The sequence below is a fragment of the Zeus faber genome (assembly GCF_960531495.2).
Source record: "Zeus faber genome assembly, chromosome: 8".
Lineage (NCBI taxonomy): Eukaryota > Metazoa > Chordata > Actinopteri > Zeiformes > Zeidae > Zeus > Zeus faber.
The window spans coordinates 13,997,420-14,011,011 of NC_137195.1; the positions used below are offsets into that span (position 1 = coordinate 13,997,420).

At 46.8% G+C, this 13,592-nt stretch overlaps 1 protein-coding gene across 1 annotated transcript in view; it reads left to right on the plus strand.

Moving 5' to 3' along the window:
• Positions 1-13,592, plus strand: part of ttyh1 (tweety family member 1) — a gene marked incomplete at its 3' end in the record, with an annotated part of 28,875 nt that overhangs the window by 11,818 nt on the left and 3,465 nt on the right. The window contains exons 4-11 of the mRNA XM_080006203.1: positions 8,860-8,971; positions 9,638-9,975; positions 10,239-10,334; positions 10,447-10,519; positions 12,662-12,737; positions 12,906-12,961; positions 13,271-13,363; positions 13,470-13,562. Coding sequence (XP_079862329.1) covers positions 8,860-8,971; positions 9,638-9,975; positions 10,239-10,334; positions 10,447-10,519; positions 12,662-12,737; positions 12,906-12,961; positions 13,271-13,363; positions 13,470-13,562 — 937 coding nt within the window. The remainder of the gene's footprint in view (positions 1-8,859; positions 8,972-9,637; positions 9,976-10,238; positions 10,335-10,446; positions 10,520-12,661; positions 12,738-12,905; positions 12,962-13,270; positions 13,364-13,469; positions 13,563-13,592) is intronic.

A 13,592-nucleotide genomic window follows, 5' to 3' on the forward strand; every position in this document is an offset into this window, starting at 1 on the left:
GTGAGAGGAGCAACCACAGTGCTGAAACTCCGAATTAATCGTCTGTAAAAGTTGGCAAACCCGAGGAAGCGCTGCACCTGTTTGACTGAGGTGGGTGGTGGCCTGTCACTGACGGCTTCGGTCTTGGCAGGATCCATCTGGACGTGACCCTCGGTGATGACAAACCCCAGGAACTGAACGGTGGTGGCGTGGAACTCACTCTTCTCCAGTTTCACATAGAGGCCATTGGCGAGCAGACGGTGAAGGACCTGTCTCACATGCTGTATGTGTTCGGGAAGGGTCCTGGAGAAGATGAGGATGTCATCGATGTAGACAAACACGGAGTGGTTGAGAAACTCACGGAGGACGTCGTTTACAAAGGCTTGGAAGACAGCGGGAGCATTGGCCAATCCAAAAGGCATGACCAGGTATTCATAATGGCCGGTGGGTGTGTTGAAGGCGGTCTTCCACTCATTGAGATTGTATGCATTTCGAAGATCGAGTTTGGGGAAGATGGTGGCGCCTTGCGTCTCATGAGAGGAAGGGGGTAGCCATTCTTGACCGTGATCTTGTTAAGGCCACGGTAATCAATGCAGGGACGCAGGCCGCCATCTTTCTTACCCACAAAGAAAAAGCCTGCGCCTGCCGGGGAGGTGGAAGGGCGGATGAAACCTGAGGTGAGCGCCTCCCGGATGTACTCCTCCATGGCTGTAGTCTCAGGGGCAGAGAGAGAGAAGAGATGTCCTCAAGGAGGGCAGGTGCCAGGCAGAAGGTCGATGGCGCAGTCATACGGCCGATGGGGGGGAAGAGTGGTGGCTCGTCCCTTGCTGAAGACCTCCCTCAGCTCGGCATACTCGTGGGGCACTCGTGAAAACTCGGGGTGGATGGGAGCTTGAATACGGACTGGAGCCAGGACACGGACAGGAACACCGGAGTGGACTGGGACTTGTGAAGGGGCCGGAGCTTGGACATGGACTGGAGACTCGAGGGGGTGAGAAGACGGATTGGAACAAAGACAGGTGGTGTGGCAGGCAGGACCCCATTGGACCCCATTCGGTGAGACGCCCGGAGGCCCAATCCAGATGTGGGTTGTGACGGGCCAGCCATGGGTAGCCCAGGACCAGTGGAAATTCAGGAGAGTGGATGAGGTGGAGCTCGATTACCTCTGAATGTTTTCCCTCCAACGACAGCCAAAGGGGGTCGGTGAGATGACACACGCTGCCGGAGCCCAGTCATCTTCCATCCAGGGCTGTCACCGTGAGAGGATGCTCCAGAGGTGCCAGAGGGAGCTTTAGGGCTTTTGCTAGCCCCACATCCAGGAAGCTACCTGCAGCGCCGGAACGAGAGCTTTGTCATCTTGGAGGGAGTGATGTTGATCTCCCCAGGCGAGGGAGGCAGTCAGCAGGACCCCGGTCGCCTCGAGCTTGGGAGAGAAAGTTGGCCTCGTCACAGTTCTTCCTACCCTGGACGAGAGTTGGCTTTTCCCGAGAGCTCAGGGCAGGAAGAACGGAAATGACCTCATCCGCCTGTCATACTCAGACTGAGAGAGCCGTGTGCTGCCTACTTGCATAGGCTCCTCCATTGATGCTGGAGATGGGCTCGGGACAGCTCGGAGATGCTCGGGAGACGTCATCCCCAGGACTGCTCTGCGCGTTGGTTGTGGTGAAGCGGAAGAACGGCGTTCCCCTTGTCTCTCCCAGAGGCGGTTGTCACACGAATAGCTGTTTCGATGAGCGTGTCCAGGTCATCCTGCGCCTCCCGGAATGCCAGCTCGTCTTTGACACCATCAATGAGACCATCCTGGAAGGACGCGATGAGTGCCTCGCTGTTCCATCCATCCGCTACGCTCTGTACCCCCTGGCGGAGCCGGAGTAGCTGTGTCGACGCCTCCCTCCCACTGACTGGGTGGTCAAAAACTCGGCGCATCTCTTCGGCAAAAGCCTGGTAGCTGGAGCAGGCCGGGGTTTACTGGTTCCAGATGGCTGTGGCCCAGGAGAGTGCTTTGCCTGTGAATAGTGTCAGGGCCAGGGCCACCCGCATGCGTTCCATCTCTGGAGGCTGACTCTCTGCTGGGTCCATGTTGTGGCTCAGCCTTGCTGTTGCTGTATGCTGAGTGGACCCAGGTGCAGAGAACGAGGCAGAGGCAGCGATGAGGTGGCAAAAATAAAGGTTTACTTGTAACAAGCACACCAAAAAAAAACGGACAAAAGACAAGTAAGAATTTCGTGGGCTTGGAAACGAGAGCTTTGTCAGGAGTCTAGAAAACTCAAGGCTGAGCATGGAAGGACACAAAAGACAGGGTATAAATAGGAAAGACAAAACGAGACACAGGTGAAACATATGACATAATGAGGCTGGGTAATCAGAAACAGAAACAGGTGAAACAAAGCAACATTGATGAGGCAGTACTGGCGGCATCTAGTGGCCGATGCCGGAAGGACCCGGGCAAACCCTGACAGAAACTGCCCGAAAAAGTCTGTTGAGGAAGAGCCTCAAGTTGGCCGAAAACGGATTCAACTGCACTTACCAAGACCTGACTCAGTTAAGGAAACTGTTTGGAAGATTGCTTGTGAAATGAACCAGGATGATATTTCCTTGGTTGTTAGGAGTGAAACTGAAATCCTTTCTATCGGCGAGTCACTGTTCAATTCCAGGAAACCATATGAGAGAAGGAATGACTACATACGACAAAAAATGAGAGAGATGGCAAGACTATTGATAACGGCATGAGCTATAACACCTTTGAAGAGCACTGAAGACCTTGTTATGCCATGTAACTTTCCCCATGTGATACAGGCAGTTAGATCTGTTGCTGGTTATGATGTCGAAAGCAACTCATATAAAATCCCATCATTGGCTTTGAAATTGGGACACAGTTTAGCCAAAGTTGCAGGCATTGTGCAATGCAATGCCATCATTGCAAATCGCCCTGCCGTTGAAATTTGCCACTCTACATCGGAAAAAGTGGACAGAGTCCATTTCAGCTGCTGCATTGGGAACACTTCAACAAGCCAAATGGAATAAACCACAGGTTTTACCCTTTACAGAGGATGTGTTGGTGCTGCACAAGTTTCTTGCTACTGAGCATGCTAAGCGCATGAAGGACCTTGAGTCAGAACCCAACAGCAAAAGCTTTGGAAATCTTGCTAAAGTGACTTTGACGCAGGTAGTTCTATTTAACAAAAGGCGGGAAGGTGACGTTTCAAAAATGGAGCTTCAGACTTTCACCTCTTACAGGGATCTTACAGAGCTGAATCCCGATATTTTGAGGGGCCTTACTGGCTTCGAGAGGAAGCTTGCAGAGCACTTTGAGAGGGTTGAGATTCGAGGTAAAAGGTCAAGAAAGGTTCCAGTGCTTCTAACCCCTGACCTGATCGCTGCTATGGACCTCCTCATGAAAAGCAGGAAAGAGTGTGAAGTTCCACAAAGAGAATGTGTACATGTTTGCGAGACCAGGTGTCCTTTACCATTAAAGAGGCTCCGACTGCTTTCGCAAGTATGCAAAGCAATGTGGTGCAAAGAACCCAGAGGCACTCACCTCAACAAGATTGCGGTAACAAGTTGCCACTTTGTCCACACTACTAAATCTCAAAGAAAATGAAATGGATCAACTTGCCACCTTTCTAGGACATGACATCCGTGTCCAAAGAGAATTCTATCGGCTTCCAGAGAGTACCCTTCAGCTTGCAAAAGTCAGCAAACTGTTGATAGCAATCGAAAAAGGAAGACTGCCTAACCTGCAGGGGAAAGGGCTGGATGACATTGAGGTCAATCCTGAAGGTAAACTTTTTTTGAAATATAGTTTAGGGTTCTTAGTCCTCCATTTAAATAATTGGCCTTAACAGTTTTTTTACCCAACCAGATGAAGTAGAAATCAATAGAATTGCTCAAGAACTGAGACTGCTAGGGACCAGACGCTTCAGAGGCACACTCCTCAGTCAACCACCCTGGACAACATGGAGGGCACTTTTGAGTCAACCACCTTGGATAACATGGAGGGCACTTCTGAGTCAACCACCCTGGACAACATGGAGGGCACTTCTGAGTCAACCACCTTGGATAACGTAAACATGAGCAACACACAACCAAGACATGGTAAAATAGTCACATCCCAAGTTTCTTCAAAGTGCTCCAAAGGAAAGCAAGGTTAGTAAGCATTTTGTATTCATTACTGTATCAGAAAAATGTATTGATAACATTATATAACTACTACCTAGAATCCTTTGTATCATATCCCCAATTTGTCACATTAGCAGAGCCATTGTTCCATTGTTAATGAGTTGTATTTTGTTTCCATTTATCAAAGCTGTGAAGGTGAGAAGCAAGTGGACAGGTGTGGAAGTGAAAGCTGTTGAGAGTCATTTGCTTAATTTCATAACAAGCTGCAGAACACCAGGTAAAAAGGACTGTGACTCCTGCCTCCAGGCAGAGCCAGTAGCTCTGAAAGATAGAGACTGGGTTGCCATCAAAAACTACATACACAACAGAAAGATGAATAGGAATAGGAAGGAAGATGAATAGATAGAACTAGAGCATGCTAACTGTGGCTCAGGTACCATTCAATTCCAATTTATCTTATGAATATCTTTCACATTTTCTGCCTTTGGAAATGATTTACCAAGTTGCTCAGTCCATTGTTTTTTTTCTCGTAGGGATGAAATAAGCAGCTTCTCCTCAGATATCTAGTGTTAATATCTGTGGATTTCATTTTCATGTTATTTTATTTTCCTTAAATGATTTATATTGTTGGTTCTTGTACAAACATGCCACATAGGCTTGAATCTAGCTCCCACATGTTCAAATGTTACGTATAATTTAGGTCACTTTCAAGTGACAGTTATTATGTGACAGTTATTATGTCCCAAGTTGTTGATTGTGGCAAATTCTATAAATGTTAAACTATTACCATTTGAATGGGTGCATTGTAACAGGCCTTGTGTACGGTAACTTGCATTCATGTACTTAAATGTGTTGTAAATTCCAACGTTATTTAGACTGGTTGGCTGAATATGCTGTACACTTTCATGTTTCATAGAAGCTGGATGCTTTAATAGAGACAGTTTCTCATTCATTTCAAACATGCCATGTCTACGACACTACCTTACGCACAGAAGCGAAGTAGGCAAAGTGTTTGCTGGCACTCAATAAAAGTAAGAAAGGCATAAAGTGCTCCGTCTTTTTTTTAACGTGAATATTTACTACAAATTTGTATATATTATTAATATTATAAATAATAATATGACTAAAACAGTAGACTGAGAATATATTATATTTATGAGCTATACTCCTATAATTTATGAGCTATGTGAACATGGATAGGCCTTACCCGGGCCATCAGGGAGCATGACAATATTGTTTTATTTTATAAAGCTTGAGTCAAGTATTGTACACCTATGAACCTTATGCAGACATTTCAACATATGTAACCGGGCCCAAGACAAAATACAGACCCTATTTTGTGTATAACAGGGTCTTTATGAGTCACATAAACCTGAAAATTGTGTGTGTGCTATGGGCCTTATAAGTGACATTAACCCGAAAAGGTACTCATATAAAGCATTAAAATAAGGTCTGAACAAAATATAGCCCTAGACAAAATCTCAACAGATGGATGTATTACTAGAATCATTCAATGGAAATATTCTGATTCCCAGGTCTCTTGGACCTTGGGAAAGGCATGTCCCAATTTGTCACATTTTTTTCACAAGTCCTGATATAATCTATAAACACGTATGCGTGTGTCTGAAACAAAATACAACAATAACCTGTCAGAAATATTCAGTATTATAATATAGATCATATCTAGTTAGTAAACTAATGATCATACTCATTTTCAGTTACAATATATTCCTACCACCTTCTGCCATTGTAATTAAATAACGCAAATTGATAAGAAGTATGTTAAATGGGCAAAATTTTGCCAAAAGGAGAAAAAAAAAACAGGATTTAGTGAGAATAAAGATTAATTTTATGTTTTGAGGGGCGGTATGTTCTGTCAAATGGTAGGGCTAATTTTGTTGAAGCTATGATATTAAACCAAGTTATGGAAATGTTGATATTGTGAACATTTTGCACAAAAAGGTTGGTTGTAAAACAGTAAGAAGCCATTTCATTTATATATTGGAATGAACTGAGACATCAATTTAATTTAAATAGAAACGATCTACAATAAATGTGTAATAACCTGTTGGAAGGATGGAGTGGATCTCTGGTTCAGTTCTTGGTCCCCTGAAGTATGAGCTGGGATCTTGCAACTTTTTGTCTGAAAGAAAATACAACAATAACCTGTCAGAAATATTCAGTATTATAATCGCTTTAAATTAAAACAGAGATAATCATCAGTGTATATAAATAAAGTGGTGCAAGAAGATATACATACATGCAAGAAGGGACTTGTGTTTATATAATTTATAATTATTTAACAGATCCTATACATTATAATCGTTCAAGAGGATTTACTTACCAGACCACGCCATGGCCACTGAGATTCTCCATAATCATAGGTTATTTCACTCTCTGCCCGGATGTTTTCAATAGCAAACAGGCAAAGATGAGGTTTACATTGCACTGTCATCTTTTTCGTTTTGCAATTTGGGGACCTGTGGGCATCATTTACCAGTCGCCCCACTGAACCATCTTCGCAGGATGCATCTAAGCTAAAGTTGAAGAAGGAAACAGATTTAAGCTTTCTCCACAAAACCCATAACGATATAGAGACTTACTGATGTCTTATAGGGCTTTACTTACCACCATGAGCCATTGTTCCATTCAAAATCAAACAAGAAAGCATTTTGCTTTTCTGTATTCTTCCCCTGCCTCTTGTCCCGTTCATTTTGCAATTAAACTCCCCACGGTACTCGAGGACCAAAGGATCCCTTTTCAATTGGTGCACAGGCAAATACACCACGTCCTGATACAACAAAGTAAAAAAAAAAAGTATTAAGTAATACAGTACACATTAGGTTTATGAATTGCAGTTGATCAAACCAATTTAGCCTGCTTATCAATGTGTACGATTTTATAATAAGGGGAAAGATCAATTGCAGGGCTGCATACTGGTAAGGACCCGAAAAGGTGACAACATTCAAAATGAAATCTGAAAACGAAGAAAATCCAAGGAGAAGTATTTTATGTTGAATTTCATGTGAGATCTACGGCTAAAAAGACTTGAATGTGTTTCAGATGACTTCCCAATATGGTATGACCCAACAAGTGTAGAGTGTGTGTATAACATACCTTTATAGTCATTGATCCATTTGACCTTATAACAGGGCTCGTCACTTCCAGAAACAATGAAATGATTAGCCTCAGCCTCAGGACTAAGCCTGGCTCTCCTTTTTGACATGCTCTTCAATTGGCCATGTGCTCCTCAACTAGCTTACAATCTACAGTGGAAGATGGAAAAAAAAGTCAGCGAGACGAATACAGAAAAGACCAATACTTGATTTGAATCAAATAAGGATTTATCAAATGGTATCAGTCTGCCTTTAGTCATATCTTACTAATGTTCTTACGAATGCAGTATCTCATTAGCATATTAAGATAACAGGAATTAACACTTTAACACTGCAAAGACAAATATTGTTGTACAATTATAATACTGTAAGCTCTACAATTAACATTATCTGCACTAAACAAACAATACCATACATTTTAAAAAACATTACAATATAAATTCCAGAAAAAAAACAAAAACAAAACGATGTAATGCTAAGGAGGCTAACATATTTGGTTAAGAACACTTAAATGTAACAACACCTTAGAAAATAACTTTTGTTAGTAGTAGTTAGTCGTATTAAGAAAAAATAAATGTATTACCTTCATTTATGGTACACTTCTTCCAGTTCTGTTTGGAGAATTTTCCATGTGGCACAAGTCCTTTTCATTCCTTTCAGCTAATTCACTAACATTGGCTGGTAACATAAAGTGTTACCCGTTAGCTTATATTACCTGATGCTAAATGACGGGGTTTTTTTTTTTGGGGGGGGGGGGGGGGGGGGGGGGGGGGGGGGGGTTATAGTTATAGTTGACTATGATGTCATGGATTATGTGTATTCAAGTTAATCTATCTTAAATCATTGGAACGTGTTGCTCAAACAAAAACGCACGGTGTGAGCGAAAAGCATGAGCGCACTCACACGCTCGAAGACGTCAAATCGTGAAATATGAGGACGTTTCAGGTAAGCCCGGCTGTTTGCCGTAGGGGCATTTTACGGCTGGTCTACAACGCCGTGGTGAGCGCAGAAAAATGAGGACGCTCCGATAAACGTCCCCATTTTTCGGAGCGTCCTGAGATCGGGGGGTGTGGGCTTTCATAAAAGTGTCCTGACGTGTCGCTAAAACGAGTGCGCGCACACGCACGCACGCACACATACACGCACGCACGCACACACACACACACACACACACACACACACACACACACACCTCATCTTCCCCCTGCATTCCTAATCTGGGTCACATACTACGTGAGAGATTGGGTCATACCATTCCTCTCGCGGGGATTTGGTGAACATCTGGCCTCCCGACTTAATCTTAATATTTGAATAACGGAGAGATGTGTAAATATGCGGCTATGTCTGATATTTCCGATATTTCGCCGGCTGAACCCTGCGGCCCGGGGGGGGGGGGGGGGGGGGGGGGGGGCTTTTTGGACCGGGTTTATTGTCGCCTCCGACTTCGCCGCGCTGTGTGGGTCGGCTCTTCCAGTGCGGGGCGCCCTCACCAGCTCTGCCTTGTTATGTCAGATTCAATTAATATGTACACACACACTTAATTAAACAGCACTTTTATCTCTCACCCGCCACCCCCGCCCTGAATCCGTGTTTCCTTTTCTTCCCCTCCCCCCCCCCCCCCCCCCCCCGCCCCCCCCCACTTCAGTGTTGCCATAGGCGTTGGTTTCTACGGTAACAGCGAGGCTAATGATGGGATGTATCAGTTGACCTCGTCTCTTCTCACAGCCAATTATACTCTCTCTTCCATCGATCTGCTGGTAAGTACTGTTCTCCGCCGGCAAAAATGTCAGACACATGCAGGATACCCCACCTGTCTGGCATGCACGCTTCTGCTGTGTGCGTGCGTGCGTGTTTTGCTGAGAGGTCGACAGAAGGAAAAAAGTGTGAACTCCTGTCAAGTGTGATATTGATCCCCCTGTGGTCAGCTGGTGTGGTCGGACAGTGGTTTACGTGTCACGGCGACGAATGTGCTGTCGACTACAGCACAGGACAGGATTGGGGGCAGAGAAATGAATATTTGCGCGAACACACAGGCTGGATGGTGGGATATATGGATTAAATAAAGAGTTCAGTGCGCACAAGTGTTCCTCCATCCATCACTAAATAATAAGACAAATAACAGCCTTATTTTCCCTTTGTGTAGCATATGCAGTGGAGTGAGACAGCAAAATGTGGATGAAAACATGTTAAAACCGAACAACTGTGTTGCGGTTATTATTTATTATTGATTATTATTATTATTATTGATTAATGTGTCGTTATCTTTCATTATAACACAAGGCAGCTGAAAAGCTGAAAACTCTCCGGTACCCCATTTTTGATGTTGCAACAGCTCCGATATTTCATAAACTCCATATTGCAGTGTATGAGTGACTGAGCTCTCTCTCTCTCTCTCCGTCTTCCTCCTCCTTTCTCCTCGCCAGATTTCCGACACTATCACCGGGCTGCAGCTGTCGATCAGCGGCCCCCTGACCTCCATGGAGGAGCTCTTCACGGGCAGCAAGCCCTTCCTGGTGTCCACGCGGAACTGCCGGAGGTTGTCTGAGAACGTGATCAACCTCCTCTCCTCCATCTCCCTGGCCCGGACCTCCGCCGACGCGGGGCTGGGGAACGACAGCAGCTACGTCGGGTCGCCCATCGCGGCCCTGACCCCGGTGCCCCCCTCCATGGCCCCCACAATGTCTCCCGCCGGCGGCCTGATGCCCAGTCCCTTCTCCCCGGGCTGGGCGGCCAACACGCTGATGGTCAATGAAGACTACAGGTATTGAGAAAACCTTCTAGCTGTAAGACTGGCATGGAATTTGACCTTGTCACACTTAATTCCCTATGTCCATAGCTTGTTCGGTGTTTACTGACGCTCTCCGTACTGTGCCCTGATCAAGGATACGTTTAGATATGAAGTGTAAAGAGAATATGGACACAGATCCAGTCTAACTGAGTTTAGTACACTACGTATTTTTCTGGGTGGTAAAGACTGTGATGCTCGAGTAGTGTTTCTGAGACCCCCCTGTGTGTCCGTTTCAGGTGGCTGTCCTACGTGCTGCTGCTTCTACTCGACCTTATAGTGTGTCTGTTCATCCTGCTGGGCCTGGCCAAACAGGCTCGCTGGCTGCTCATTTTGTAAGTCCAGTCAGAAAGAATCGCACCTATAGAAAGGGCAAAACATTTAACATCAGGGCGCCCGCTTCACTCAAATCTATATGCCCTGTACCACCTCCACCTCCACCTCCAGGATGACGGTGCTGGCCTGGCTGGCTTTATTCCTGAGCTGGGGCTCCCTGGGCCTGGAAACGGCCACGGTAGTGGTGAGTATGCTCCGTCTAATGTTCCGGAAGGGGAAGGAACAGCGAAAGGGGATGGGGTTGAGGGCGGGCGGGTAGGCGGGCGATAAACGTGAGCTATTACAGAGGGTTTGTCTGGCCAATGCTCAAGGAAGGGAACTTTGGGGGCCTGACCCTCCAGGGCAGGCCAAAGAGATGTCAGGAATCCCTCGCTCAGAAGAGCGCGGGCTCTAGAACAGACCGTACACTGTGTGTGTGTGTGTGCGCGCGTGTGTGTGTGTGTGTGTGTGTGTGTGTGTGTGTGTTTGTGTGTGTGTGTGTGTGTGTGTGTCTGTGGCCATTATGCTTAACTGTGAAAAGACCTGCCTCCTAGGGAACACTGCAGTCATGGCGCTCGACCAAAACGGCAGGAAAATAGGGCAGAGATTAAAGTTTCAATGTGTGTGTGTGTGTGTGCGCGCGCGCCTGCTTGCAGGCGTGTTTGCGAGCGTGTTTGCGAGTGTCTGCGTGTTACCGCGTCTGTTTGCATGTAAGTGTGCCGTCACTGTGTGGGGGCGTTCGGCTTTGAGGAGGAAAGATGGAAGACGAACATAAGTGCTTTCAAGAAGAGCGAGAGAAGAGGTGGAGCTGCCGAGAAAACGTCTCAGGCTTATTTTAAAATGGAGAGAGGGAGAGGGAGAGGGAGAGGGCGGGGGGGGGGGGGGAGAGAGAGAGAGAGATTAGGTAGACACCCGTTTGAGGTAGTTGAATGCCCAGGCGACTTCACAACAATGCAACAACATGATACTGCCCGAATATAATTAATATGTGAACAGGGATTAGGGCTCTGTCCTTCCACGCTCTCCATACAGACAAATAGCAAAGACAGAATTTTAATCCCAACCAAACTTTATATACACACACACACACACACACACACACACACACACACACACACACACACACACACACACACACACACACACACACACACACACACACACACACACACACACACACACACACTCACTCCGATCCACCTGACCAATCTGTTTTATTAACAGACTATATCCATATTTCAACAGATTATTACACGACCTATTAACACGCCCGATGGATGTACAGAGGATGAATATTAAGCTTGGCTCGCACAAAGCTCGATACTGTTCTACACGGGTACCTCCGAGACGTATTTAAACTGTGATGGCGGAGAACAGAGGGTGGTTTCACATGGGAAGCGTAGCGGCAGTGTCACCCTAAGAAGTGGACGGTTCAACTGCATGAGGAAGCAGAAAGATGCTTTCAAGACTGAAATGAATCAGTCAAATCAAATGAATGAACACCAGCTAACAAAACAACTCGGCGCTCGTGTCCCATCGGCACCAGTGTATCCCGCCGCCGTGGAACAGCCGACGAGATATTCATAAGAAATGGGGAAACAGAGCACTTCTTCATGTCCCCGACAGAGAGCGGTTCATTTTTATCGCCCCAGCGGCCTGTAAAATTTTGGCCGGGGCGACGGTTCTGGAAGGTCTGCTCTGAAGAATCGACTGTTATGGCCGGAGGCCGGGAGGCGGAGGTGCTCTGTGGTGTCCCAGTGTCATTTGGAGCTGGTGGGAGATGTCCCATGCGGGGGCCTACGGGTCCGCACAGAGACGCTCTGTCCCCGCTCACTGACAGGGAAACAATGAAGCAGCTGTGGGCCAGCCGCCCTCCGCTTGCCCCGGGGGGCTCGGCCCGCTCCCCTCCCGCGCCGAGCGTGTGTGGATGTGGCTCTCGCTCCCTCTTCTGGCGGCGGCGGGCTCTCATGCTCGGCTGTCGTCCGTCCCTCGTCTGCGGCCGCTCATTTTCCGGCGATGTTCTCCCCACCAAAAAAAAAGGAGGGGATACGGATGGGAGTTCGGAAGCGACACGCTTCTGTAGATGTAGCTGGAGGCCGTGACAGGTCTGGTCAGGGATGACGGCGGTGTTTGATTCAGCCCCTCCCCCGCCCCCCTGCTGATCGATAACGGCCGGCTACAACCCGGCACGCTGCGTCAGATATCTGAGTAGGTAATTATGTCAGTCGGTCAGTGGGTCTTCACTGACTTTCCCCTGTGATCGCTCTCTCCTGCCCTCCCCCTATCACTCCTTTTCCATTCCTCCCTCCCTCCCTCCTCTCCACACTCTCTCTCTCTGGGTCGCCAGGCGCTCAGTGACTTCTGCTCGGATCCAAACACGTTTGTCCTCAATTCCACGCACTTCAACTCTGGGACCAGCTCAGGTACGGTCATACGCTCCTCCAGACGAGAGCAACAACACAGTAGTAGAAAGTAACGGCGCCGCTGTTACGTAACCCCTATTTAATATGACATCTAATGTTTTTTTTGCATCTTTGTTACTTTGCATTGATCTGCTGTGTAATGTTCTAATGGTTCTAATGGCCACTCAGATGTGCTGGATTATTACCTGACCTGCAGCAGACGTACAAACAGTCCATTTCAGCAGGTAGTGTGACTGTGTACCCCCTGTGTGTCTATTTGTAATCACATCATGCACCTAGCCCCATATCCAGAACAGCTAAAAATTAACATTTGTTGTTTTGCAAATTCTAGGCGCAATGAGGTCACTGTGTTGTCTTGTGTTCAGCAATCAAGCGTTAGCGTTTAAAGTCGGATACCGTAGAGGTGTACCGTATGCATTTTCCCTTCAGAACCACCAAAATGAGAATTCTCGAAACATGCATTTCTGAACATTAATACCTGGGGGGGAGAAAAAAAAAAAAAAAGTTTAATCCCATTGACCTGTTGTGTTTAGCTACTGACACAGTCTCAGAGGGCGCTGTCCAACATCCACACACACCTCTCCAGTCTGGAAAGAAACGCTCTGCCGCAGTTTCCCAAAGCCGGGGTAAGTCGGCCGTATGACGTTCAGGACCCGCACGCAACGCAAAATGGAAAAACCTCTCTCTTGTGTTAAAAAAAGACAACAAAAAAACCCACTTCTTTCATTGTAGAAATCGCTCAGGGAGGTTCAGCAGATCCTCAACTCCACGGAGGGGAACTTCCATCAGTTGGTGGCGCTCCTCAACTGCCGAGGCCTCAACAAGGTGTGCGGCGGTCGGACGCGACTCCATCCA